At 37.7% G+C, this 26142-nt stretch overlaps 1 protein-coding gene across 2 annotated transcripts in view; it reads left to right on the forward strand.

Moving 5' to 3' along the window:
* Positions 1-242: 242 nt before the first annotated feature.
* Positions 243-26142, forward strand: part of LARP4B (La ribonucleoprotein 4B) — a 36505-nt gene continuing 10605 nt past the window's right edge. The window contains exons 1-12 of one of the 2 annotated variants that reach the window (XM_085317685.1): positions 243-374; positions 11347-11494; positions 11763-11924; positions 15964-16045; positions 16991-17127; positions 17678-17781; positions 19631-19741; positions 20229-20282; positions 20659-20868; positions 23428-23534; positions 24040-24294; positions 25669-25714. In XM_085317685.1, coding sequence (XP_085173811.1) covers positions 294-374; positions 11347-11494; positions 11763-11924; positions 15964-16045; positions 16991-17127; positions 17678-17781; positions 19631-19741; positions 20229-20282; positions 20659-20868; positions 23428-23534; positions 24040-24294; positions 25669-25714 — 1497 coding nt within the window. In that variant the 5' untranslated portion in view covers positions 243-293. Of the gene's footprint in view, positions 375-6305; positions 9521-11346; positions 11495-11762; positions 11925-15963; positions 16046-16990; positions 17128-17677; positions 17782-19630; positions 19742-20228; positions 20283-20658; positions 20869-23427; positions 23535-24039; positions 24295-25668; positions 25715-26142 lie in introns of those variants that run through there. The other variant, XM_085317684.1, reaches the window with a different exon arrangement.

The following is a 26142-nucleotide window of genomic DNA, read 5'->3' on the forward strand; positions in this document are numbered from 1 at the left end:
GCCTAGTGCAGGTTTTCCCTGTTTACATCTGCAGTCTCTGGGCGAGCAGCTACTGGAAGCAGAATGCATGTACAGGATCACTTTATCCTTGCCTATACCATAATATTTTTCCTAAACAGTGTTGGATGTAAGTTTATTGGACCTTTGATCTGAATCAGCATGGCACTTTTTGAATAACCATGTATTCTGTGAAATTTAAATAACTGCTTATGGAGTCTTTTGTCTTCATATTTCTGCAGCTTACAAAGGTGACCAGAAAAGTTCTCTCTGAGCAGCCAAAAAGCAGACAGCTCATGACTTCTGATCAGGACACTAAAGTTGTGGCTGAACCTCAGGTGCAGCAAGTACAAGAAGTTAAAGACGGTTCTCATCTAGTAAGTATTATCATAATTACATATTCCCCTAATATGTGTGCTATATGAAACAGGTTGTTAGTATGTCTTAATCAAAATTGTATCTCAGAATGTTGGAAGAAGGCAATTAGCTTGTACTATTGCAGCATATAATGCCAGATTAGAACTTTTTAAAGGTGACTACACCTCCATACCCAATTGTAGTCTTGAAACATTGTTTTTGTCAGCCTGACAGGGAATATAAATAAATTGCAAATGACAGGAGTTGGCATTTCTGTAGGAAAACAGGAATTTTTAGGCTATATAGGAATTGCGTTACCAATCTTGAGTTAGATTCTAGCTCACTTAGGTTAACATATAAAGTATATCTCAACAGGAAATACTTTTGGCATGTATCTGTAATTGTAAAAACATAAACCTATAAAATAGGAAATTGCATTCTGTAACAGGAATTTCACTTTGTCATTTCTGCCAAATGGTGTGTGCTGGTACTTCTGTGCTACTGTGTAGGATCCAGTAAGTTGCTTTATAGGATGCTTTTGGCAGATCATGCAGTGGATAGGACTTCATATATGTATGTGCAGGAAATGTTACAAACTTTTTTTTAAGCAGACTGAATACTTAGATTGTATGTAAGGTAATAGTGACATGTTTTCATCTTTGATCATTAACAGTGTATTGGGAAGAATATTGCCCCTTAGGACAAACCCATCTTGAAGTGTTTCTCTGTGTGTTCTGCTAGGCACTTAAAGCCAATGCTATGCATTATAAAAATCCGTCTTTCTTAAGCTTATCTTGCCACAGTCACTTCATCGCAGGAGCATTGCATCAAACACTTCAGACTTGTACTTTGCTTTTCTTTGCTAACCAAGCCAGTTCCAAAAAATTTATTAGTATTCAGGGATCTCTTCACTTCCATTCTGTTCTACCTCTCTCAGATGTGAATTTTGTTTAATTGAAAATAGATGAGTAAGTTGAGGCAAGATTTGTGCCATAGTTTGGAAAGCTGAGCTTTTGTGATGTTGCATTTTCAAACAGTTTAATTCCCAGAAACTGTTGAAATTTTGCCATAGTTCTTTGCCACGTGTTTCAGTGTGTAACCTTCAGTAAGAGGCTCTTGCAGATTTACTTCAAAGGCTTGCAACTTGTAGTGCACTTTTTAAAAGGTGCATTAGAATTAAAAGTAACTTGATCAGTCTTTACATTGATGCTAGTTCTTCTAATTTGGCATACAAAGACATTCTTATAAAGCTACGTGTAAAATCTTGGATCTAAATTTCAAATTCTGCTCTTTCTTACTGCTCTGGAGAAAAAAAGAGTAGCCATTTCTTGCAAATTTAAAAAACTGTCAAGTATTTTTCCTTAGCAAAAGAAACTTTTAATGTCAATTTAGGTAACCTGTAATCTATTTGTAGTGCTATAATGCCACGTTTGAAGTAGCTAATTCTTTTTGAGAGGAAAGCTTTTCATTTTCTGAGTATTTTATTCTGAAAAGACGTGACCTATAACTTCTAAAGCTCTTTTTAAATTATACAGTGTCATGTATCTGTTGCACTGTATCATAAGGTCATTTTTTGTATCAGAATCATTGCCAATATATGCTGTTAAAAGAGTTGTTTTAAAGGTGGCTTCTTTCATGATGGCATGCATGTGTTAGTATATTTTGACAGGACTTTAGGACTTCATTTGCAAGGGGAAAAACAACATTTGCTTCATTCTCTGGGAACAAGACTGTAGGTACTAAAGCTTCACGAACTTGCAGAGAGGAATTAGCAGACTAATGCCTTTAAAACATTTCATCTTTCCAAAAAGTGGGAGGTAGTGTCCTCTTGCTCAGAGGACACTAACAGATTCTTAGCTTTGTTAAATCTAGGACTTCTGTATACTGGTATTTGGTGTTCTTGTCTTTGTTTTTGTTTTTCCCTAGAAGCAGGCTTTGTCACTTCAGGTTACAAAAGAAGCCTATGACAGATGTCGCCTGATGGATAATTATCCTTTGTGAGAAAGCGCTGGTCCAACTGAACCCAGGAGAGTCAATGTTTAAGTAACATCCAACTTGGCTCACTTTTTTGTGAGTCATGTAATCTTTTGGATTAGTACATTTTGCTGCTAGGGATTTGAGGTTACCCTCTGAGGAAAGAGGCCAAGACCCAAATCCTGCAGCAGAGTTGGCTTAGTAATAATGACCTTTTTTTGCCTGACAGAAGTTGACCTAGTCTTCAGTTCTGAAGGCATAGGCTTTCTCCTGGTGCATGATCCTAAACTCTTCCCCTGTCATACCTGCCTTTGATTAATGTGTGGCATCTCAAACAACTATTCCAAGCTCCAAAGAATTTTCTTCTTTTGCCTAAATCAATAGCCTGGTTTGGTAACTGCTGATTTGATTTTTTTCTGAAATTAAGCTTTATGAGGGCTTCTTGTCATCAAATGGCAACAGTTTTTTGTTTTTTGATTTTTTCCCAAATGTTGGTATTTCCCCGTGTACATTGTGACTGTGATCCCTTTTGAACCTTGCTGTCTGATCATAAGAGGGTTGCCCACAATCTGATTCATTATCAGGTGGTATCTTGGGCTTCTGTTAATGGGAATTTGAACTTCTGTGGTTTTCAGCTTTTAGAGGCAGTGTAACTACAGGTTCAGTCAACTTGTTTGGTATTTTTCTTGTGCTTAGGACTGACAAGCCTGAAAACTTATGATGGAAACGTCATTGAACTTCCTAAAAGTTTTTCACAGGAGGTCATATGGAAGGAGGTCTTGGCTTTAGAACTCCTAAGCTAATCTATGTTGTTCTAAAATTCTTTTGCAACCCGTTCAGGAATGATCCTGACAGAGAAATCAAAGAGCATTGAGGAAGCTAGGTTTGCTAGTTTAACATAGGACGCTGTGCAATAGTTTTGTGAAAATTAAGTGTAGCCTATAATCCTTAGATCACTTAACAGAATCACAGAATGGTTGAGGTTGGAAGGGACCAACATTTATAAGAAAATACATAGGATAAACCCTTATTTGTTTGCAAGATTAATAGGCACGTGTGTAGAAATGAAAGTGGATTTGCAGGTATACTGTTAATAAGCATGTTGGCTTCTGGCCTCCTGCTCTAGTTGTGTACAGGTTATAGGACTTAGTAAAAATAAATTTTTGAAGACTGCATAGTGTTACTTCAGAATGGTTTTGTTGCATGGAGAGGGAAAGCCTATTTAAGTTTTGAGTATATGGGAAGCTTTTCATCCAAGAGCCTAAATACAGCCCCCCTCCCCCTTCAGCTGATTTAGTCTCTGAAATGACAGAGCACAGTGTTACTCAGAGTGCTTCTCAAGTCAGGTGGAGGTGTTTAGCTTAAACAGCAGGCTTTTAATTTTGGAATTTTGGAAGTTCAACAACCAGCCTCAGGTGATACAACAATAGTGCAGGCATTTTCTACTTAAGTTTTTTGGGGTTTTTTATGGTGATCCCTCTGTGAACAGTGATGAAGAATGATTTAAATGTTCACTATAGGTGACTAAAAACAGAAATTATCCTTAGAACACTTGGATAAAACCAAAGGAACAGGCACAAAATGTGCCTTTGTGCATAAAGAGGAGAGTAGGGGAAAACTGCAAGGCACGACTGCTCGACTGAGCTGTTTCACCCATTTTCTCCTGGTCAGTTGATAGCAGAATTGCTTGTTGGAGCACTGGAGGAGTGGACTTTGCCCTGGTCTGTCCTCTTAAAGGCACTTTGTTCCTGTATAGAAAGCTTTTCTCTCTGCATGTAGTTAATAATAGTTAAATCACAGGGAGAAAGATCTCAGTGTTTACCTGATGAGAGTTACAAACTCTGCAAGTATTGATGTGACTGTGTGCTGACATTAAAACGGTTACACTTGTTTGCTTATGGCATTTCTTCAGAGAAAAAAAAACATTATAAACAGCTTCCCTCCCCCTTTCCCTGTACTTCGTTCCAGGGAAAGCTAAAGAAAGGAGTGACTTGGCATAGTTTTAAGTCTGAATCAAGCTAGAAACAGGCGTGTTGAATAACTTTGTCCCAAGAGAGAATTAAAAAAAAATGCAGCAGATGGCAGCAATGATGCATCAGACTTCCTATCCTTAAGAACAATATATCTGCAGGGACTTGTGATGCTTCACATATTAGATAACCTGGGGGGCAGGGTAGTCTTCCTCTTTTGTTACTCTGTAATTTCAAAGCAGGCTTGCCGAGGAGGGGATGTATTCCCCAGCCAATTCAACAACCTTTTTACTGGCCAGAGGATTAGTGCTGAGCAGAATTTTTCATCTGAAGCACAGGCCTTTCACATATGCAAGTCTGAATCCATCTGTGGCATTTAAATGTATACTAACCTGTGTTTAAGAATATGAAAGCACATCATCTTTTTTCATCTTTTTGTGATTCATTAGTCCCATGAGCAGCATGCTAGCATACTAGTTTGGGAAGTCTGTAATGTGACTGCCATATTGTTACATTACAGGTGTAGTAATTTTTTTGTTACATGTAGTGTTCATATACCAAATATAGAGCAAAATCAGTTAAGAAACTACTTGAAATAAATATTCAAACACCTTGCAGAAGCTTCAGAAAAAGGAATAGAAACACTTCACACTTCGTAAAGAATAGAGATTAATGATTTTAGATTGTCACCTTTGTGGGTGCTGTTTATGCCTGCAGCACACCTTAAGCATTGCTTCTCAGATTTGCCGAGAGATTCATCTCTAACCTATTTTATGCTATTAATGTGCAAACTCTATTATTATTATTACTGCGGGAGTGCTTCACAGAATGACTGCAGTGCAGACTACCTGAAGGGAAACATTTGAGCTGCTAGAGTGCTTCTGTACTTGCTCGGTAATAACTTGCAGTATACAAGCTAGTACTGTAACATTTGGAACAATTTGGGATAATAAAAACAGTTTTGTATTCTCTCAGGTCCTTCCACATGATTTTAATTGTGTGGTTCTGAAACTCGTTCAGTGCAGCATCACTCTTCCCCCTTCCCCCCTTCAATCTTCAGGTGCCAGCAGGGAATAAAAGCTTTCTGCTTTTTCTGCTTTTTGGGGGGTTCATTACTCTAAACAGTAGATGTAATTCTTCTAAATATTAAAGAATCAAATATGCTGAGAAGATGCATTGTTGTCATGAGGTTAGAAGGTCTGTTCAAGTACAGCAAAGAAAACATATTGTTGGCAGACTTTTGGAAATGGTAGACTTTATTCGCATTATTTGTTAAATCTCCTACGTCGGAGGCTTTCTGACACAGAATACACATTTTTTTTGAGATAAAGTATAATTAATCCTGCCACAGTACCAGAAAATAGCTATATGATTTTTGTGAAGCCCTGAGGCCTCACTGAGGGTTTATTTTTTTTTTAATGCAGATAACGATTTAAAAAAAGGCTTGGAACAGAATTAGCTTCTGATAACATACAATGACTGTTTAATGGAATACATGAGGTCTTATCTATCTTTAGGCTTTTTTTTCCTAAAGGAGCAAACTCGATGTAGGTTCAGCTATGGGGGGAGGGAGAAGAAGGAAAGGTATAAAACTTGTTTGATCAAATAGATTCAACTAATTTTGTCTTCAAAACAGATTTAAACATGTGAAGCCAGATCCTTGTATGGTTGAATATGTAAAATTTAAAAGAAAATAGCTTTTTGGCACACATGCATATTTAAATATTTTAATGGTTTAGATGAAGTAAACTTCAGGAAACCAAATAATGAAAGTTCAGGAGACTTGCTAACACTTGTAAATGGTCTGTAATCTCATTAGGAAAATTACTTGGCTTGAATGTTGCAGTACATATGATAAAATATTAAAACATTGCTGAGCAACTGGGATTTGGACTTTGAGTGGCAATGACATGTGAACCTTCTGCATGGTTTTAATGTGCTATTTTTGGCGGCTGGGTGTTGGCTTGTCTTTTCAGTAGCAGTAGAAAGTTAGTTTAGTGTATAGAGGAAGGTGATTTGCAATGAGAAGACTCTGATTCTATTTACTAATCATGGGCTGCTGCTTCAGTAAAGAACTGAACACCACAAGTGAGGAGAAAACTGGCTTGTTACAAAAACCTGTGGAAGACGAAGCACCGGAGTCAAGGATAAGTAAAACTTTATCTTTGATTTTAGGAACCATGGAAAGCAAGGATCTGCATACAGTGGGAAGGACTGTTAATGGGGCAGCTGCATTAGTCAGTGCTGAGTGTGTTCATACTGACAATTGCATAGCATCAAATTCTAAATTTGGGTCCTGGGATAGGAAAGCAAGATATCCTTCATACAAAAGTGTGGATAATATTCCTTGTGAAAGTGTCTCTAGGAAAATGTATGACAGACCTTTCAGCTTTTTTAATTCCTTTAGTCACCTCCTGAAGGTCTCTGGTACACATGACAATCTGCAGAAAAGTGAAGGAAAGAGAGAGAAGTTTATTAACAAATTTTTATTACCTAAAAATTCTAATGCTCAGCATATGAACAATACAGAAAATGTTAACAGTTATATTAATGAAAATATAGTTGGAGAACATTGCTCATCTCATCTTATTTCTACTTCACCCGTACCAGAGATCCTAGACAAAGGCTTGCAGGAAATTTCCTTAAATAGGAGTTTTCTGGAGGATTATCGAATTACATGCAACCATCTAAGACAGAATGAAACAGTAGTAAACAGTGAAGACAATAGGAGTGACAGCCTTCCAAAATTTTCAAGTGCACACAGACGGACAATTCCAGCATTTTCCTATCTGGATGTAGACAACAGAAAACATGTAAAAGATTGGGAGTTTTACAGTATTTGTGTTGTAGATGCTGAAGATCTGAAAGTGGATGAAGAGGTACTAGCTACTGTGCATGAAGAGATTACAGCAGACATAGATAATTCAGCTGTTACTGATGAAGGAATGTGCAGCGTGGCATGGTCTGTAGGCACTGAGAAGGAATTTTCAATGCAGCAATCAGCACAAGTGGAAGCTGAGTTTAATTCACAGAAAGAACTGTGCCTGGATAAAAAGGAGGAAAGGTCAAACATGCAGAAAAAAGAAACAAATGAATATTGTAGTATGAACATCCAGTCGTCTTATGATAACTTACTGGCTAGCAGCTGTCAAGGACATAGGTTAAATACTGAGACTGTAGCAACAGATGGCTTAAGAGTGAAAGTAAGTAATGAACAGATCCCAGAGAACAGACAGAAGGACATACATACAGTAGGTAATGGTATCAGTTGGAATGAATCACTTAATAGAAACTGTGATGCTGTAAAACTTGTGGATGCTACTAGAGATGACCAAGACACTAAATGGGTGGTAGAGAATACAAGGAGTAACTTAAAATTATCATTAGAGTTGCATGAAACAGACAGAGATTCCTTTTTGATGAGTCAAAATATAGAAAAACTTGAAGAAGACTATCTCCTAAAACCAGAAAGTAAGCAAAACTCTAATGTGGAAATGAGACCATTTCACAGTACTCATTGTGATAGCCAGAAGTTTGCATCTGATTTCTGTGAATGTAACGGTGTGTTAGAAGAAATCTTAAACTGTGGAGAGAAACACAAAAGTACAATTCTGCATAGCACTGAAGCTTCAAATGTGACTGAAGTGCAGGGAAACTTGAAGAGTTCTGATTTTCAAACTCAGATTAAGAGTTGCACTGAAAACAAGACATCATCTAAAGCTCCAAGCCATAATAGCATGGAGGAAGATGTCTGTGTGAGTATTGTTCAGCAAACAGGCAGCATGCTTGAGGAAGCTGATAGCTCGAGCAAAACTCTATCTCAAGTAAGTGATGGCCTTTTGACATCTCATGAACTACATAACAGAAGCACAGAGGAAATATTCCTAAAGAAAAATAGCCTAGAATTTCAGATTTCTCAAGAGGCATCTGAAAATAAAGCATGCAACTACTCAAACTTAGTTAACAAAAGCAATATTTTATCTGTGTCTTTAGAACATGAAGATATGAATAAAATGGACTTGAATGGACAGGATGAACAGCAAGATGTGTGTTCCTTCCGTGCAGTGGAAAGGCAATGGAATGCTGGGCCTGACCCTCCTAGAATAATTGGGAGTGTAGTAGAATCTATAAAACAGACAGAATGTGAAGTTTACTCAGACGAGACAATTAATGACAAAGCAGAAAACATTAAACGGAATTCTGATGCTAATGTTGCTTATCGTGACAAAAGTGCCTTAAACTGCAACAAAGGCTTACCTCATGATCAAAATTCCTACTCTAAAAATCATGATGATCATAATCTTTCCTATAAAGTTCACAATTATTTACCTACATCATGTCAAAAATCATATTCTCGTGTATATCATAAAGTAGTAGAAAAACCTGAGTTAAATAACCGTGCCAATCCAGAGCCAGAATTCATGTATACTCTGGTTTCTACTGAGTTTTTTACTGAAGAACATTCAGAAGTTCATGAAAATGCTGCATGTGAGCTAAAGCAATGTAATCTTCAGAGTGGCGAAGTGAAACACTCTGACAGTATTGACTCAAAGGAGGAAAATCTCACCGTTTTTAGCATGTCAACTGGCAATGTAGAAACTTCAACTAGTGGGGATTTGGAGGAGTTAGAAACAAAGACTACTGAAGTGAAAAATAGCAGTTACATATTAAATGCTCAAATGAATGACTTGACCACAAGTTGTGAACAAATGCAGTCAGATCATAAGATTTTCTCAGACAAAGAGCTCATTTGTATTGACCCAAAACAGATAGACAAATATGCTGCTACTCCTTCATATGAGATACCTAGTGCCTCTTCTAGTGCTGCAGAATTTCAGCAAGGCAGTGAGAGATGTATATTAGAGCCGATGGAAGACGTTTTGAGTGACCAAGAACATTGCTATAAACTGGACAGACAAAATTCCCATGCTGAAGTAGAGTCACAGTTCATACCTCTTCAGACTGACAATGCTGACTTCACAAATCAGCTACTTTCTGACACCATAATTACTGGTAATGGTGAATATCTGATGGGTTTTTTATGGAATAATGCCATTTCTAACAATACTGTGAAGAATGACAGACTATGTATAGCTAATGAAAACTTTGAGAGTCAACCTGAAGATTTAACATGTGCTTCATATGCAGTGGGAAGATATCCTTATCAACTGCTGATAACAAAAAATGTTGATATTTGGGAATGGCAAGATAAAGATGAATTTGTAAGTATTTTATGAATGTGATTTGATGATAAAGGTTGAAACTAAGTCATTTACACCTTGGTTTCACCAAATAGTTATGAATATTTCATGTGTTACTATGTCCTGAGGCTGACCAGTATCTATCTTTTTCTTTGCAAAACTAAATGCTATACATGCATGTAGCAGTTCAAAATGCTACTAAATAGTGATTTCCCCCTGCCCCCCACCTCCTTTTGATTCTGTATATCTTACCTGGAAGTTTAAATGTTGGCAAAGTTCCCAAACTGCAAGTTCTCAATTCTATATGAACTTGAGACAAATACTTCAGTATGTATTAGGGAAACTTCGTGTAGGCCATTAATAGTGCTCTGCACCTTCAGATAGGAAGAATTGTTTGTGATTTCCTGAAGTCTGAAGTTCTTGCCTTGTAGCAATCTCGGTACCTTTTACTTACTGCTGGAGAGCTGCTTCTGAAGGGCTATAGAAACAAATGGCTGCAGGAGGAGCAGGGGGAATGAGCTGCACTAGGCCTTGGCTAGCTGGACAGGGAAGCAGCCAACCCAGCCTGTGGTGGTGGCTCTCCTTCCCTTGCTCCTGAGCAGAGCTGGTGTGTAGCAGCACCGTGTTTCCCTGTGCCTATCGCCTGATGGCGGCTGCTCTGACCTTGCCCTGCAGTTGCAGTGCCAGCAGTGTATCCTACTAGAGGCCAAGCCCTTTATCCCTAGGGGAACTTCTTGTAGTAGAAATGGAAACTAAAACTTGACATTAGTGAAACCTTACCGTTCCAGTGGCTGTGTCAAACATATCAATCTTTCCTCTGTTGTTTGGGTGTGTTTAAGTTGAGATTCTTTACATCTCTTTACCTTCTGGCTTTGTTTGCTGTGCTCTGGAATAATGACAATATCTGAGTGCAAATGTTTTGGAATAATCTAAATTTCATGGAGTACAGAAATGCATATCTTGCTCTGTAATGATCTTAACATCCTTACATTTACAAAACAAATCTTAGTAAGTTTTAAGTAGTGTATGATATCATGAACAATGCCCTTCCTCAGTATGATACTCTTATTAAAACACATCAACATATTATGAGGATGAAATAACATTTTGCTTGAATAGTAGTGAAATGAGACAAAACTGTCTTATGCCTTTCAGAAGCACTGTAGATGTTGGCACTGCAGAGTAATCTCTCTGAAATGCAAATGTAATTTATATAATGGTTATATATAACCTTTGAATATAACCATTTCCAATCCAGGAAATAAGGTGATTTTACTGGAGCTAGTAGTTCATTCCTTTTGCCTTGCTTAAGGAAGACCTAACCTAAATTCTTATTAATACTTCGTTCTTCTCTTGAAGTAATTGTAGTTGTCATATGCCTTTCATTGCTTTCAGTTTTCTCATAATACTTCCTTAGAACTCTTACATGTTTACGTGGGTCCAAAAAATGCTTTGTGTTTGTTTTTTCCTAGGTTTTTTGCCTTTTTCACAGGAATAGAGCAATAACAACATTATCAACATTGAATTAGCATGTATATTAGAGAGCTGCCTAAAGTCTACAGCAAATACAGATTGGCCGTCTCTCAGAAGTTAAGCATGGAATGTTTGTTGGAGTTTGAGCTGCTTGGCTAACCTTTTCTGGAGGTTTTTAACCAGAGAAATGTATGCTATGCTGCACAATTGAGTCATTTTTGTACCTGAGGTTACTATTGGATCAGAATTCAGCCAATGTGTGCAGATGTGATGAAACTTGACAACACCATATTGAATTGTATACCCGTATACATATATACACGTGCTGTGCATCCATAAAATACATAATCAAAAAAAAATTTTTCCTTTTGTAGGAGTCAGCCAAGGTTTCTGAATTAAATCCTAATGCAAAGGTGTGGGGAAATCATATGTTACACTTGGAAGCAGGTGGTGCCACTGATGGCAGTGTGAACAAAACGTGGGAACAAATACCTGACCAGCCTCCAGATTCATGTAAAGAAGGTATGAATAACAATTTCTAGCTGTTACTCAAGCACAAGGTAAAATTCAGTGGAGAACATTATCAGTTTTAATTTCTTGTTTAAAAAACGAGTACAAGGATTTAAGAAACTTGTAGGAGTTGTTGTGGGTTGTTCCTGTGTTTTGGAGTGTGTGTGTTTCTTTTTTCTTTTTTTCTTTTTTTCCAGATTTAATTCAAAGTGCATGTGTTACTGTGATTGGAAGGGTCGTTTTCTGAGCATGTCTGTAACCTCTGTCATCTTTACTGCAGGACTGGATGCCAATGGTGATGGTGACAAAAAGCATCAGAATGCAGTGCTGACAGAACTGCAAGAGCCATCACCAGCTGTTTTGGTGTCAGACCACACAGATATGAATCCTTTGGCTCTTGATCATTCTGAGTATGAGTCTATGCATGAAACCACCCAGACAGGTAAGAAAGAGCTGATATTTCTTTGGACTTGGTTCAAAAAATAAATAAATGGAAGTTCATTGTTCTACTTGCATTAAAAAAAAAAAAGTCAGACTTTATTGTTCAACATATGCATTCTGTATACAGACCTCACAAGAAACTGTCCCTTTTGTTCTCAGACTTAGGTAGAGACTGGTTTCTGAATAAGCCTGTTTGAATATAAGGCTTATGAGGTACTGTACAGAATCACTCATAACCTGTAGTAGTGTCCTCTGAAATGTTTTTCTGAATGCAAGTCTTTAAGGGTAGATTAACATTTAGATATCTACATGTCAGCACTGGATGTTTCTAGTTGGGTCAGACATGGAGATGAGATTCATCTTCCTGTTCTCTTTCACAGGTAACAGGTATTAATATGATGAATAAAATTTTCAGTATCTTTAAAAAACAGTCAAGCACTTATAATACTAAATAAAAGCAACAAATTAGTATAATCTCTTTGCATTCTTTTTTTTACTGAACCTTTTTGTGAATTTTTCAGTACAACTGTTAGTAGTTGTAGTCTCTACCAGGTGGCATGTTCTAAGAAACTTCTGAAAACTGGCAGTGAGATTAAGCCATGCTTACATGTGATGGCTGAATGGACAGGTCTCCAAGATACATATCGGAATTACTGTTTGAACTGTGAAGGGGGAATGGAAAGGTGAGGGAAATGTGCTAGGTATTCCTACATTGAGGTTCATAATGGGGGAGAGAGTCTGTTCTTTCTTGATTGTGCATAGCTGATTATAACGTGTTTAAAATGGCAAGCATAACATCCATACCAGTTGGTAATCAAGGGAACTAAAATCAGACACTGTTGTGGCACCATCCTTTCTTCTGTTCAAAACTGAAAGTCCCTTTTGACACTTCTATTTAAGGTACTATTGGGGAATATTAAATAATAACTAATTGGCAAATAGTAAATAGCATTAATGGTGCCTAGCACTCTAAAAGAGAATATCGTTCCTAAGTTTAGTGTTAGAACTTCTTAGCATATCCTTTACTTACCCCAAATGGTTAATTTTTAAGAAAGACCAAAGTAGCTGTGTAAAACAGCTGAACAGGATGTCAGATCTTTTTTGCTTGGTAAGTAGTGACATAGGTAGTGCTTCCAACTCTGAAATCAGATTTTCAGGTGTGGTGGTTTTTTTTTGCTTGATTGTTTTTTATATTACATTAAAAAGCATATAATTCTGGTCCTATCATACAATAATTTCAAGCTCTGAAAAAGAAAGAGGGGATGGGGGGGGATAGTGGTCAGAGTATATACTTGTTTCTCAGGTATTGGCATTATCTACTTCAGAATAAAACATTTGAAGGAAAAAACTGGGGGGAGATTAGAAGTTACTTTAGGAAGAAGAAAGGTTAAGGAAGAGAGCTGAAGAAAAGGATGGAAGTCACTGAAGAAGGGAAGGGTGTACTGGGTAATAAATAAATGGTGTGATTTTTTTTTTCCGATTTAATTGTATATAACGTATTAGTAAACATTTTATGAATCTAAGGCCCAGTTGGAACTGAGTCTTGCAAGGGATGTTAAGGACAACAGGAAGGGCTTCTTCAAATACATCAGAAGCAAGGGGAGGACTAGGGAAAATGTGTGCCTGCTACTGAATAGGGCAGGGGCCCTGGTGACAAAGGATACAGAGAAGGCTGAAGCAAAGAAGGCATTCAGTAATTCTGTCTTCACTGCTAAGGGCAGCCCTCAGGAATCCTGGAGCCTGGAGGTAAGGGAGAAGAAAGTCGGGAGAAAGGAAGACTTTCCTTTGGTTGAGGAGGATAGGATTAGGGACCTTCTGGGCAGGCTAGACATCCACAAATCCATGGGCCGAGATGGGATGCACCCACAGGTACTGAGGGAGCTGGCGGATGTTGTTGCCAGGCCGCTCACCATCATCTTTGAGAGGTCCTGGAGAACTGGAGAGGTGCCTGAGGACTGGAAGAAAGCCGGTGTCACTCCAGTCTTCAAAAAGAGCAAGAAGGAGGACCCAGGCAACTATAAACCAGTCAGCCTCACCTCCATCCCTGGAAAGGTGGTGGAACAGCTCATTCTGGATGTCATCTCCAGGCATATGGAGGAGAAGAACGTGGTCAGGAGTAGCCAGCATGGATTCACCAAGGGGAAAGCCTGCTTAACCATTCTGATAGCCTTCTCTGATGGAATGACTGGCTGGGTAGATGAGGGGAGAGCAGTGGATGTTGTGTACCTTGACTTCAGCAAGGCTTTTGACACTGTCTCTCATAACATCCTCCTAGAGAAGCTCAGGAAATGTGGGTTAGACAAGTGGACAGCGAGGTGGATTGAGAGCTGGCTGAAAGGCAGAGCTCAGAGGGTGGTCATCAGTGGCGTGGAGTCTAGTTGGAGGCCTGTGGCTAGTGGCATCCCTCAGGGCTCAGTACTGGGTCCCATCCTGTTCAACTTCTTCATCAGTGACCTGGATGAGGGGATGGAGTGCCTCCTCAGCAAGTTTGCTTATGATACCAAGCTGAGAGGAGTGGCTGACACACCTGAGGTCTGTGCTGCCATTCAGAGAGACCTGGATGGGCTGGAGAGCTGGGTGAAGAGAGACCTCATGAGGTTCAACAAGGGCAAGTGCAAGGTCCTGCACCTAGGGAAAACTAACCCTAGGCACCAGTACAAGCTGGGGCCTGACCTTCTGGAAGGCATCTCTTCAGAGAAGGACCTGGGAGTGCTGGTGGATGACAAGTTGACCATGAGCCAGCAATGTGCCCTGGTGGCCAATAAAGCCAATGGTCTCCTGGGGTGCATTGGGAAGACTGTTGCCAGCAGGTTGAGGGAGGTGATCCTGAGTAGAGGGTCCCTCTACTCAGCCCTGGTGAGGCCTCATCTCGAGTACTGTGTCCAGTTCTGGGCTCCCCAGCACAAGAGAGACATGGAGCTACTGGAGAGAGTCCAGGATAGGACTACAAAGATGATCAGAGGACTGGAGCACCTGCCCTATGAGGAACGGCTGCAAGAGCTGGGCCTCTTCAGCCTGGGGAAGAGAAGACTGAGGGGGGATCTTATCAATGTGTACAAGCACCTGAAGGGAGGGTGCCAAGGGGACAGGGACAAACTCTTCTCAGTTGTCCCATGTGACAGGACAAGAGGCAATGGGCAGAAATTGAAGCACAGGAAGTTCCACCTGACCGTGAGGGGAAATTTCTTCCCTGTGAGAGTGACAGAGCACTGGAGCAGGTTGCCCAGAGAGGTTGTGGAGTCTCCTTCTCTGGAGATCTTCAAGGCCTGCCTGGATGCAACCCTGTCTAACATGCTCTGGGTGACCCTGCTGAGCAGGGGAGTTGGCCTAGATGATCTCCAGAGGTCCCTTCCAACCTTACTTAATCTATGAAAGCAACAGTGAGCTACTTTGAATAGCTCTTCCACTGATGACGTGAGGAGCTTTCATACCAGTCTTACTGTAGTATAGGCCTTGTTTGCTTTAGTTTAGATCCGATGTAATTAGTATTTTCTATGCAGCAATCTTGAAACCTTCATATAAGAACTCGAGGGTTTTTTCATTTAATGCCAGATACTGTTAGTTAATCAGATACCTGTGGATATTTCATAAATACAGTACCTTTTTTGAAACTATCTCTTCTTAGCTTGTTTGGAGCAAGGTCAGTAATATGAATGGATACATCCCTCCATTGCATTGCCTGCTTGCTGTATTTATGGGTTTAGTCAGGTGGATAATTAGGTAGTTTCCTAAGAGTCAAAGACAAGTACTGGACTGATTTAGTTCATATAGGTGCTTTGGGATGTGTTTGTAGCTGTTCTTCTAAAGTTACTTCAACTGTTTGTATTTAGGGAATAAGAGTTTAGAAGTGATCTTAGACATAGCTTTTCTTAATTTTTCCTGTCTTAAGTGCTCTTTTGCCGGTTTGGTAGGTGCTGAACTAATATACAATGGATGTTTATTGAACTTGAAAGCCTATTACTGAATAAACAGGTAGTTATTAATGTATCTAATGTGTAATATAGCAGAACTAAATTTCAAACTTGTTTTTTATTAAATAGGTGGAACTGAACAGTTGCAGCCAGAAGGTCAGGAAGATCTACGGGAGTTACTTAAAAAAACACTGGAATTCTGCTTATCTAGGTATGTAATGTAGCACATAATGAATACAGGAAAATGTAGGTAGCTAAGATAACTAACAAGGTCCTGTACCCTAACTTGGGTAAATGTTAATATTTTTTACAGCAATCCTTTAAAAATAAGTGAGTGCAAAGGATGAAATTCTGGGGAAAGTAGCATGAAGATTCCAGAACATGGCAGTCGTGTACCTCCCATAGTTCATTTTGAACATTTGGGCCTAAAACATAATAAATGCATTGTTTTGCAGTTAAAATACAGCTGATCTGTAACTGCAGATGTCTGTTACTGTTTTTTTGCAAATTAAAACTGATTACCTCAAGCCATTTGAAAATCTTGGTGTAAGCTGATCTTTCTAAATTTACATTGAAACAAACAAGGATTTTATGCATGTACAAAAATCCTTGTGCATACAAATGTAGATTACTAAGTTAGGGATCAGTAAAACAATAAAGGATTTTGAATAATACATATTCCAATTTAGAATGATGCAAGCTTATCAAAACAGTCTATATGTACTTATGATATTTTTTCCTGACATAAGTAAAAATAAACACATAATATTGGTAACTACTAAGAACAATTCCTAATCCTTATCCTCCTGCATCACCAATTACGATCAGTGGTCATTTGAAGTGTCAGACTGTTAACAATATTACATGTTTGTGAGGACAGTGTGCTGCCTTAACACGAAGATAGATGCAAGTTACATTTCATGGGAGGTGAGGGGAGGTGAAGGAAAGAAAGAAAACAGTCACTTTCATGGTTTCTAGGAAGTGAAACAGCTGAATTTGGTAAGTGAATGGGCTGGGGAACTGGTGAAAACTCAAATAGTAATCCTTACATTAGGAATTTGCTTTCTACTACGTGATACAGAATTTTTATCTTAGCTTTTCCCAGTCTTTAATAAACTTAGGGTTATGACATCATCCCCTTTTTTTCTCCCAACAGAGAAAATCTTGCCAGTGACATGTACCTTATATCACAGATGGACAGTGATCAGTATGTGCCAATAATGACAGTAGCAAACCTTGATCATGTCAAGAAACTCAGTACTGATATGGACTTGATTGTTGAAGTGCTGAGATGTAAGTAAAAATACCATATTTGGACAAAATTTTGGTTACTGCTATAGGGCTATTATATCAGAATTTTCAATGTCTGTTTTTTTATGTTCTGCAGTAAATTGCCATCTTCTTTCTTTAAAGCATTAAATAGTATAAGCAGCTTCTAGCTTAGACCATCACACTTACAGGACTATAGTTTTCATTTTATTTAAATCTTCATCTTTCATAAGAACTACTTCAATTTTGCAGTGTTGAGTACTGTTCTGCATAAATCAGAGTAATGTGAGTAATGCGAGTTTAAATTCTCAACGAGGCTACTGGACGTTGCCACTAAGGTAAGAATCAAGGAAGAATGAGACTCAATGAGTGACTTGGAAGGAAAAGTTAAGGAATTCCGATTTTCTAGACTGGAAAATCGGGAAAAGTGTGGAGGTTTTTGAGGAACATATTTGGTCAGCTGCATATTTGAAACAGCCCTCAGTCTTCTGCTTCTTGTTTCCTAATGTTAAAAGGATTAAAAATTTGGCAATTACTGATAGCTAAAACTGTAGACTTCTCTTTTCTCCTTTAGCGTTGCCTTTAGTCCAAGTGGATGAGAAGGGAGAAAAAGTTAGGCCAAATCAGAATCGCTGTATTGTGATTTTACGTGAAGTACCTGAATCTACCCCCATTGAAGTAAGTACTTAATAGTTCAGTAAATAATATTTTTCCTGTCAGTCTTGGCTTATAACATCTGTTTAGGTAATAAATATATTTGATAGAATTGTGTTGCTTATAGGAGGACTGCAGTAAAACCTGTAGTTCTACGAAGGGCTGAAAAATTGACATTGCTTTGTTTGGTTAAAGATACTGTAAGTAATTTCTTGGAATCTGGTTTATCTATATGCACTTAGCTTTTAGCTCCTTGGTTACATAGTGAGTGAAGATGAATATCCCTCATCTGGAATTGAAAAAGACATTGCTGCAGCTGGAAGCTTCTCAGGGTAAAGAACTTCAGGCCTTGTAAATATTTGCATAGTACTGAAGGTGAAGGTGTCAGTCAATAAGGGTCTCCACTGGCTTGCAGAATGAGCACGAAAGTGGAGGGCTTTGAGCTGAAGGTGTTCAGTGCAACTCTGTGTAGCTGGAACAATGAGTGGTGGAAAGACTAGAAGAAAAATGACTGGGCCATAGGTTAAACTCTCTTGAAAGAGGAGGAGAAGGCAGAAATACTTGCTGTTGGATAGGTATTTTTCTTCCTTTTATTTTATTTTGTAGGGCAGAATAATAATTCTGTAAGAGTTGCTCTTCTTGGAAGTCTTCAAACAAAAATAAAAAATACCACTAAACTAAAACCTTACAGTAAAGAAAAGAAATAAGTGGACTTAAATAGGTGCATGAAACTATGTCTTTAAAGGAATCAGAGGAGGGAAGGAACTAGATATACCAAGTACATTGCTTAAAAATATCAGCTGCTTTTAAAATTTCTAAATGAAATGTAGCCTTTCAAAGACTGATCAGTTTTTAATATAATAGATTGTTTTTCTTGCTGTTATCATTTTGTCAGGTTGGCTATATTAGCACTGGGTAGTCTCTCTTAAATGCTTAACAACAACAACAACAGAAAAATTCTGATAGGTCTTCGTTTTCAAAATAGATGGTCTGAAGTGAGATGTTTAAACTTGCCAGAGTGGAAAATCTAGACTTAATTGATAGACTTAACGGGATGTGTTTTCTGACTTAGCAGAAAATGTCAGGTGTTGTTTTAACAGCCATGTTCAAACATACTGTAAGACCTCCCAAGTTGCTATGCTTCTTGATGCTGCTCACATCAACTCTAACAAAAAAATAATAATATGCAAGTTAACTAACACAAATATAAGTAAAGTCTGACGTGTTTTGCTGTAGGTGTTAGCTTTGCTTATGGGGTAACATAAATCTTGCTCTTAATATCCTAATCTGTGGCCACTTGAACTGAAGTGCATCTCTAAGCTTCTACTAAAAAGGCAGGGCCCCCTATCCCTGCAGTACACTAGCACAGGTTTCTGTGGCCCTTGATCAAAAGTGGGTTTGGGGAGAGGGAAGAAATAGACTTTTTCCTGGCACAGTTTCCTAATCTATCATGCCTCATGGACAGAGGCGGCCTTGCAAGAGGGGAGAGCAGAGCAAGAAGTGGTTTAATGCAGTAGTGATGAGGAAGACGAAACAGCTTTTTTCAGTGAAATCGTGCACTTAATACCAAATTTAAGTGTGTCCATACAGCCTAAATAGCTTTCAGCTCCCCTATTCTAAAAGAAGTAAGCAGCCTCTACCTGCTGTATGGTCTAGATAGGCTAACTATTGCTTTTAACTAACAGGGATCTTCATCTAACATTACTGCAGGTATTCTGAAAAGTTCTCAATTTCCCAGTTTTGTAAGCTGGAAGGTGCTTTTAATCTTTCTTACTCGGAATTCAATAATTATACACTTTAAATTGATGTTTTCTCTCCTTCTGTTTTTGTTCTCTCACTACATTTTCTTCTTTATTAAAACCCCTTTCCTTAGGAGGTAGAAGCACTCTTCAAAGGAGATAATTTGCCTAAGTTTATCAACTGTGAGTTTGCATATAATGACAATTGGTTTATCACATTTGAGTCGGAAGCTGATGCACAGCAGGTAACTGCTATATTTTTTCTGAATTCCTTTAGAAAATAAGAAGGAAATAAGGGTGAATTGGGGGAAGATAAGTTATATTCTTGCAAGCATGTAAAAAGTAAGAACAGTAAAAAAAACCCTCTAAAACTAATAATGCCCGTAGCTAATGTAAAGTTATCAGTATTACTAAACTTAAAGTATTACCTTGTTTGTATATTCTGGCTTCCTGACCAAAGCTATAATTTTAGGTATCAAAAATACTTGTATGTAGGATGATGCATTGAATTATGCTTCAATCTTGAGAAGTAAATTTCTGTTTTAATGCTACTACTCATGCCATGAAAGCACTTCTGCAGTGATAATTTGAATCTTACCAAATGCAGATTAAATGAGTTTCTTCTCAGCATAGCATTAGCAGACACTTCAAGAATTAGGCTTAGCCTGTATAAACTTTAGTTTCCTTTGTTTAAATTATATTTGACAAATTTTACAATAACTTTTTTTAAAGGCTTACAGATATCTTAGAGAAGAAGTGAAAACTTTCCAAGGAAAACCAATTAAGGTAAATAGAGCTTTGTTTTTTGAGGGTGTATATATTTTGTTTTTTGTGGGGCTTGCTTGTTTTGTTTTCTAATGTAAATTAAGATGGTCTAGTCTCTGTAGCCATTTGACTTGGATCTGGGTTTTGAAATGTAGCACACACTACTAGACTTCTCTTGTTTTCTGCCTTTCTGACAATAACATATTGTTTTCCTCCTTTCTGGCAGTAACATATCCATCCTGGCAACAGGCTAAGAAAGAAGTGTTCAACTGTTCTTGCCTTCCTTGAAGGAGAGAGCAGTGGCTTGCAAGTGTACAGTGCAAGTTTGAGAGCTGCTAGTTTGAACCATGCTGGTCTAATTTGAAAGACTGCTATAATAATCTAATCTCCTTTGCAGGCAAGGATAAAAGCGAAGGCAATAGCTATAAACACATTTTTGCCAAAGAATGGATATAGACCTCTGGATATGAACCTCTACACGCAACAGCGTTATACAACATCTTTTTACTTACCTCCAGTATACAGTCCCCAACAGCAGTTTCCGTTGTACAGCTTAATTGCCCCACAGACCTGGTCAGCTGCACATAGCTACCTTGACCCTTCATTGGTAAGTTTTTTTGATTGTGAAACATTTGCGTTCCTCTCAAAGTTATTTTGAAGCCTTAAGGCCAAAGGTAAGAGGAATATATGTAAAGGCAAGTTAAGATATTGATTCTTCTTGAAAAGCAGTTTTTCAAAATTCTTCAATTGGAGTATGCAATTAATTATTTGAAAATAGCATCTGGTCTCAAATCAGAATATGATTCTCAGTTGTTAGTCTTTTAGCTTTTGAGTCAGGGGTTTCTTTAACTGAAGATTGGTTAGGACTTTGGTACTAGTTAAAAGCATTTGTAGAGACTAGGTTTTCAGAGTGTATACAGGAGTACTTGAAAATCAATTTGGTATGTACTGAATAAACTTAATAGAATCAGGCAAACATGACTAATTTAGCATCTTGGTCTTCCAGCAGGAAAATAAGCTTTAACTTAACATGCTGGTTTATCCTGTTTGGTATATTCTTAAATCTTGTCTGTATTGCCTTTTTCAGCAATTAAAACTAAAACTATTTCAAGTAACTTTAAACAGTTTGTGCTTAAATTAAGAAATTTTTAAAAATTAAGGAATTTAAAAGGCTATTGTTAAGCCTTAGCTAGGCTGATAAGATGGCAGCATTGAGTCCTTTTGTACTATCTGGTTGTAGTTGAAGATGCTATCTCATCTGGGACATCCTCTGCAACCCGCAATGCTTCTATCTTCTCCATTGTGACAGTTGCATCAAAATTACCCCCTTTTATTCTTCATTTGTCAGCCCACAAAATCTAAGGTGACTATAGTTCCCTGTAATGACTGGGGAGAGTAAGGTTGTCCTATATGAAAGCCTTTTCTTGCCTTCAGAAATGTGTCTTTACTTGTGGCTAGTAGAAACTAGGGTAGCAGCGCTCAAAATCAAAAGCTTTTTAGAGGTTTTTGGCAGAGGATTAAAGTGTCCTTGAACAAACTTCCTGTGTGCTGAACAACAAGCTAATAAAAGTTGGTGTGCTAAACAGTTCACACATAGGAAGACAGCCAGATCTCTTGCAGTGGAAGACTTTTCTAAAGGAGCAAAGAATGCAGAGGAGACAAGGTAGCATTCTGAATGTTACTACCCTTGGAGACAGCCTTCCTGTTTAGCAGCAGCTAAAAATGAATGTGATTCTTGCTGTACATAAGTGATGGCTGACTCTTGCGCAGTTCTGATAAAATGGCTGTGGGATAGTGAAGTAGCTGGACAGCACTGTTGCAGAAGATCTGGATTAATTAAAACTTCTTGTACTCCAGAAACCTTACTTCTGGCCTTCAGAGGAAGACTCTGAAGGTTTGCCAGTATTAAAGATCTCATAGCTTTCTTAGTTAAAATTGAAAACTAGCTAGCAGAACTCTGCTGTGTTGCAGCATATTGTCATTGGTTGGCTGCATTTCTTTTCAGTGTTTGGCTGTGTTTTGTGTATATGAATGTAGCATGATGTTTCTGGAATCTTTTATAAGGAGAGTTATATTTGAATAGAAATTATTCGTGAGAAGAAAGGAGACCAGGAGGAACAGTGACTCTGGAATAATTCTCATAAAACAAGATTGCAATTTGCTTGTAGAGACTTGCGTGTAAACATAGCAGAAGTTTCTCTCCTCTTGTGAGCTTCAGCAAAAATATTAGCAGCACTTTGTCTCATCTTGAATTTGAGAGCGAATATACCCAGTGGTATTGGTATAGAATTTTCGTTCTGAAACTAGAATATAGCAACATGTACTCAAAATTCTATATTTACTTGCTTTTTCACAAAATGAAATACTTAAATGTATTTGAATAAAGATCTGGTTTATACATGTGAAATTAGGTAGTATTCTGCTGAGTTGGGTGACTTGTGGAAAAAGTGAATTAAATAATACTTCAGGAATTGCTGGAAAGTAGAAAGTGACTTTTTTTCCCCTTCCAGGACTGAATATTACTAGTATCCCTTTAAGCATTGTATTAAACTTACCTTCCTTTAATGTATTTAGTGTCTTTTCATTATTCAGGTTCAGTAGTTTCTTACTACCTTTGGTTGAATTTTACAGCATTTGAGTTGTAGCTGTTGAAGAAAACACTTCAAAGCAATATTTTGATAACTTTGTTCCTAAAATATCTATGTTAAACTTTAAATGACCTATTTTTAGGGTCTAGATTACTAGCCTCATGATGTGATAGCATTTGCTGTTATAGGTACTAGACTAGTCGAAGAGCAGTTTGGGATGGCAGTCTTCGTGTAAAATTTTGACTCATTTGTTACTGATGTGCTTTAACTTCTGCAAGAAAGTTTAGACAAGATTAAAGATACCTAATAGGAAACAGTTCTGACACCAGCTCTTTCAGGAAATTGAGGCTATCTCATCATTTAACTGTAGAAAGAATGCTATATAGAAGTTTGTTCTTGAACATGATATAGTATTTAATGGGTTTCTATTCATTCAATGTGAATAGAAAGTACTAGCTTTTCTGTCTTATAGTCACTATTTTTATAAGCAGAATACTAGTGTAAGTGAGTGTTCAGCTTTGTACTTGTGAAAATAGTACAGTTTGTTTATACATACGAGCATGTAATACATTCCTTAGGTAACACCATTTCCAAATACTGGATTTATTAATGGGTTCACATCTCCAACCTTCAAGCCTGCTGCTTCTCCACTGACTACACTCAGACAATATCCTCCCAGAAACAGGCAAGTTCTTTTTTTTTTTTTTTTTTTTTAAACAATATACACCTAAATACACACTACTGAAATATCTGGCACATGGGAGTTTAATCTGCTGATCTTAACGCCAGCTAACCTGAAAATGCTTGTTAAGTTAAACTTGGTGCAAGGTTAAGCGAGGCCAAGGGTCAAACAGTGCTGCTATTAGTGAATACAACGTTTCTAATTACAAATGGACTGTCTGAGAGCCAAGAACTTCTGTTCCGTGTTTCAGGGTGTTCAGATAATCTGAATGATGTGTGATCAGCAGGTGTATTCATGTAACATTTTGAGTTTCAACTAGTTTTTAGTTAACTCATAGCTTAAGGTAGACACTGCAAAGATTGTTCACATACCCTATTAAAACAAACATCTATAATTCATATAAACAATAGAGGGCTAAGCAGTTTGCTGCTTCTGAGTTTTGTGTGGAGGCTAAGGCTTCAGAAGATCTCTCATAGTACGTATGATGAAATGACTTTTGAATTTGTAGGAATCCTAGCAAGTCCCATATACGACACACAATACCCAGTGCAGAAAGGGGACCTGGGCTTCTAGACAGTCCTACAATATTCAACTTTTCTGCTGATCGTTTAATCAATGGCGTCAGGAGTCCTCAGGCACGGCAGCCGGGACAAAACAGGACACGGATGCAGAATGCTACTACGAGTTACACCAAGAGGGAAGTAGGAACTGGACGGATGGAGCAGACCAGTGTTGACTCATCTCCAGGATTAGGCAGAGGAAGGTGAGTGCACTCTGTAGTTGTTCTCTGAAGAAGCCAATAGCTTTGGCTCTTGCTGCTACTTTTAGAAAAGAGAAATGACATTACTATTGTACTGATTGCTATTTTCAACTGAGGCTATGTCTCCTTAAAGCTAAAGTCTTGTTGGAAAGTGCTTTAGAGAAAGTCCTAAATTTAGAACAAATGCAAAGTAGAGTTACGTACTTTCATACCAAGTTAAAATCAGTAGTGGCAACTGATGAGCAGTTTGTAGCCATAATAGCCTCCGTCCTTCCTACAGTAGGTCAAGAAATTTTCTGCATGTTATTTATCTTTAACAAAGTAATTCTTCCCATTCCATTGTTTGGTGGAGTAGACTACCTGAGTCTATATCAGCAGTGCTCGTTTTTAATAACGTCAGTTGAAAGACCAAAATCTTGTCCAGATTAGGTGCATCTAACTTATCAAAGACAATGGATTTGTGTGAAAGGGGGGAAAATATTACTTAGAACTAAAAAAAACCTTACAGTTAAAAACAAACAAACAAATGAAAAAAAGATGGGGAGCTGAAAATTGGCAATCATTTAATTTGAGAACAGAGCAGGTAAGTTCTGAAATACAGTACAGTTCTATTAAGTGCTTTAAAAAAATATTGTGTGACTTTGTTTAATGATGATTATGTTTTTGTCCCCAAATCATGTTTTGAAAGTAACTTACCGAATTGGCAGATAACTTGAGTCTTTTTGCAGATGATCCTACATTAGGCTTTTATTGTATTTTTGCAAAGTTAAATGGGGATTTTGTGCAAGGATTGTAAGACTTTTCTATGTATAATTTGCCACACTGTGTTAATGAATGAAAACTTGATTAATAAGGGAACAGGAAACAAGATCACTCAAAACTATAGGATTTCCAAAACGTGGAAGAATAGTCAAGGTTATGTTCTGGTGCTTCAGAATTGAATAATAATAGGATATTAAAAGTTAAACAGAAAATATTAGGAAATGTATAGAAATTGAGTTAAAAGCCACCATGAAATTTTGACTGCTGCTTGGAGGCAGCAGAGGAAAAAGCATCAAAAACATTCTGGAGGGGCCTTATCTGGATTTAAAATAGCTAACCATATTTCAAAAGTGACATGAGTATCAAAAAGAAGAACAAAACAAGGCAAAAAGCCCTTCTTTGGGATGTTGAAAGCCTTGGCCAAACCTTATGTAAATTTGACATAGGAATGTATTTTGAACATAGGAATTATTAACCAATATGTTCTTACACCTGTATTTTAATGAGGACTTACTAGACCTTTTTTTTTTTTCCTAAAACACTCCTTTATAATCTGTCTAGAATGAAGATGAATGAATAGGCAGGATTCTGATCATTGTGTTTTCTTTCCCTTAGGAAAAACTCATACGGCTACCGAAAGAAAAGGGAGGACAAGTTTACAGTGAGTGTTCATGATTTTACTTGACTACAATTAAAATAGGTTAATGAGACAATAGCATGGGTTCCATGTGGAATAGCAGATGAGATAAACTATTGCACAGGAAATTGTAGGTAATAGTTGACTAAAGATAACAGCTCATTAAATTCACCTGAGTTTACTGCATTTGGATATTGGAGAAGATTGTCCATTAATACAGAAATCAGGAAAAAATTACTCTTTCATTGTAGTAAAGAAGTTTCTATCTTTCTAGTTAATGTTACTTTGTCAGCATGCGCATGCTTATGCTCATGAAGAGCTAACTAGCTAAGCTAATGTTCAAACCACTGCATATTTGATAATCATAGATACAGATGTTAATGGACAATTTATAGATCCTCGTGTCGCATAATGTATAACTAGAATGTTAAATTATGAAATGGTCAGTTTTA

This window comes from Rhea americana, unplaced genomic scaffold, assembly GCF_003343005.1.
Source record: "Rhea americana isolate MKP2758 unplaced genomic scaffold, rheAme1 scaffold_50, whole genome shotgun sequence".
Classification (NCBI taxonomy): domain Eukaryota; kingdom Metazoa; phylum Chordata; class Aves; order Rheiformes; family Rheidae; genus Rhea; species Rhea americana.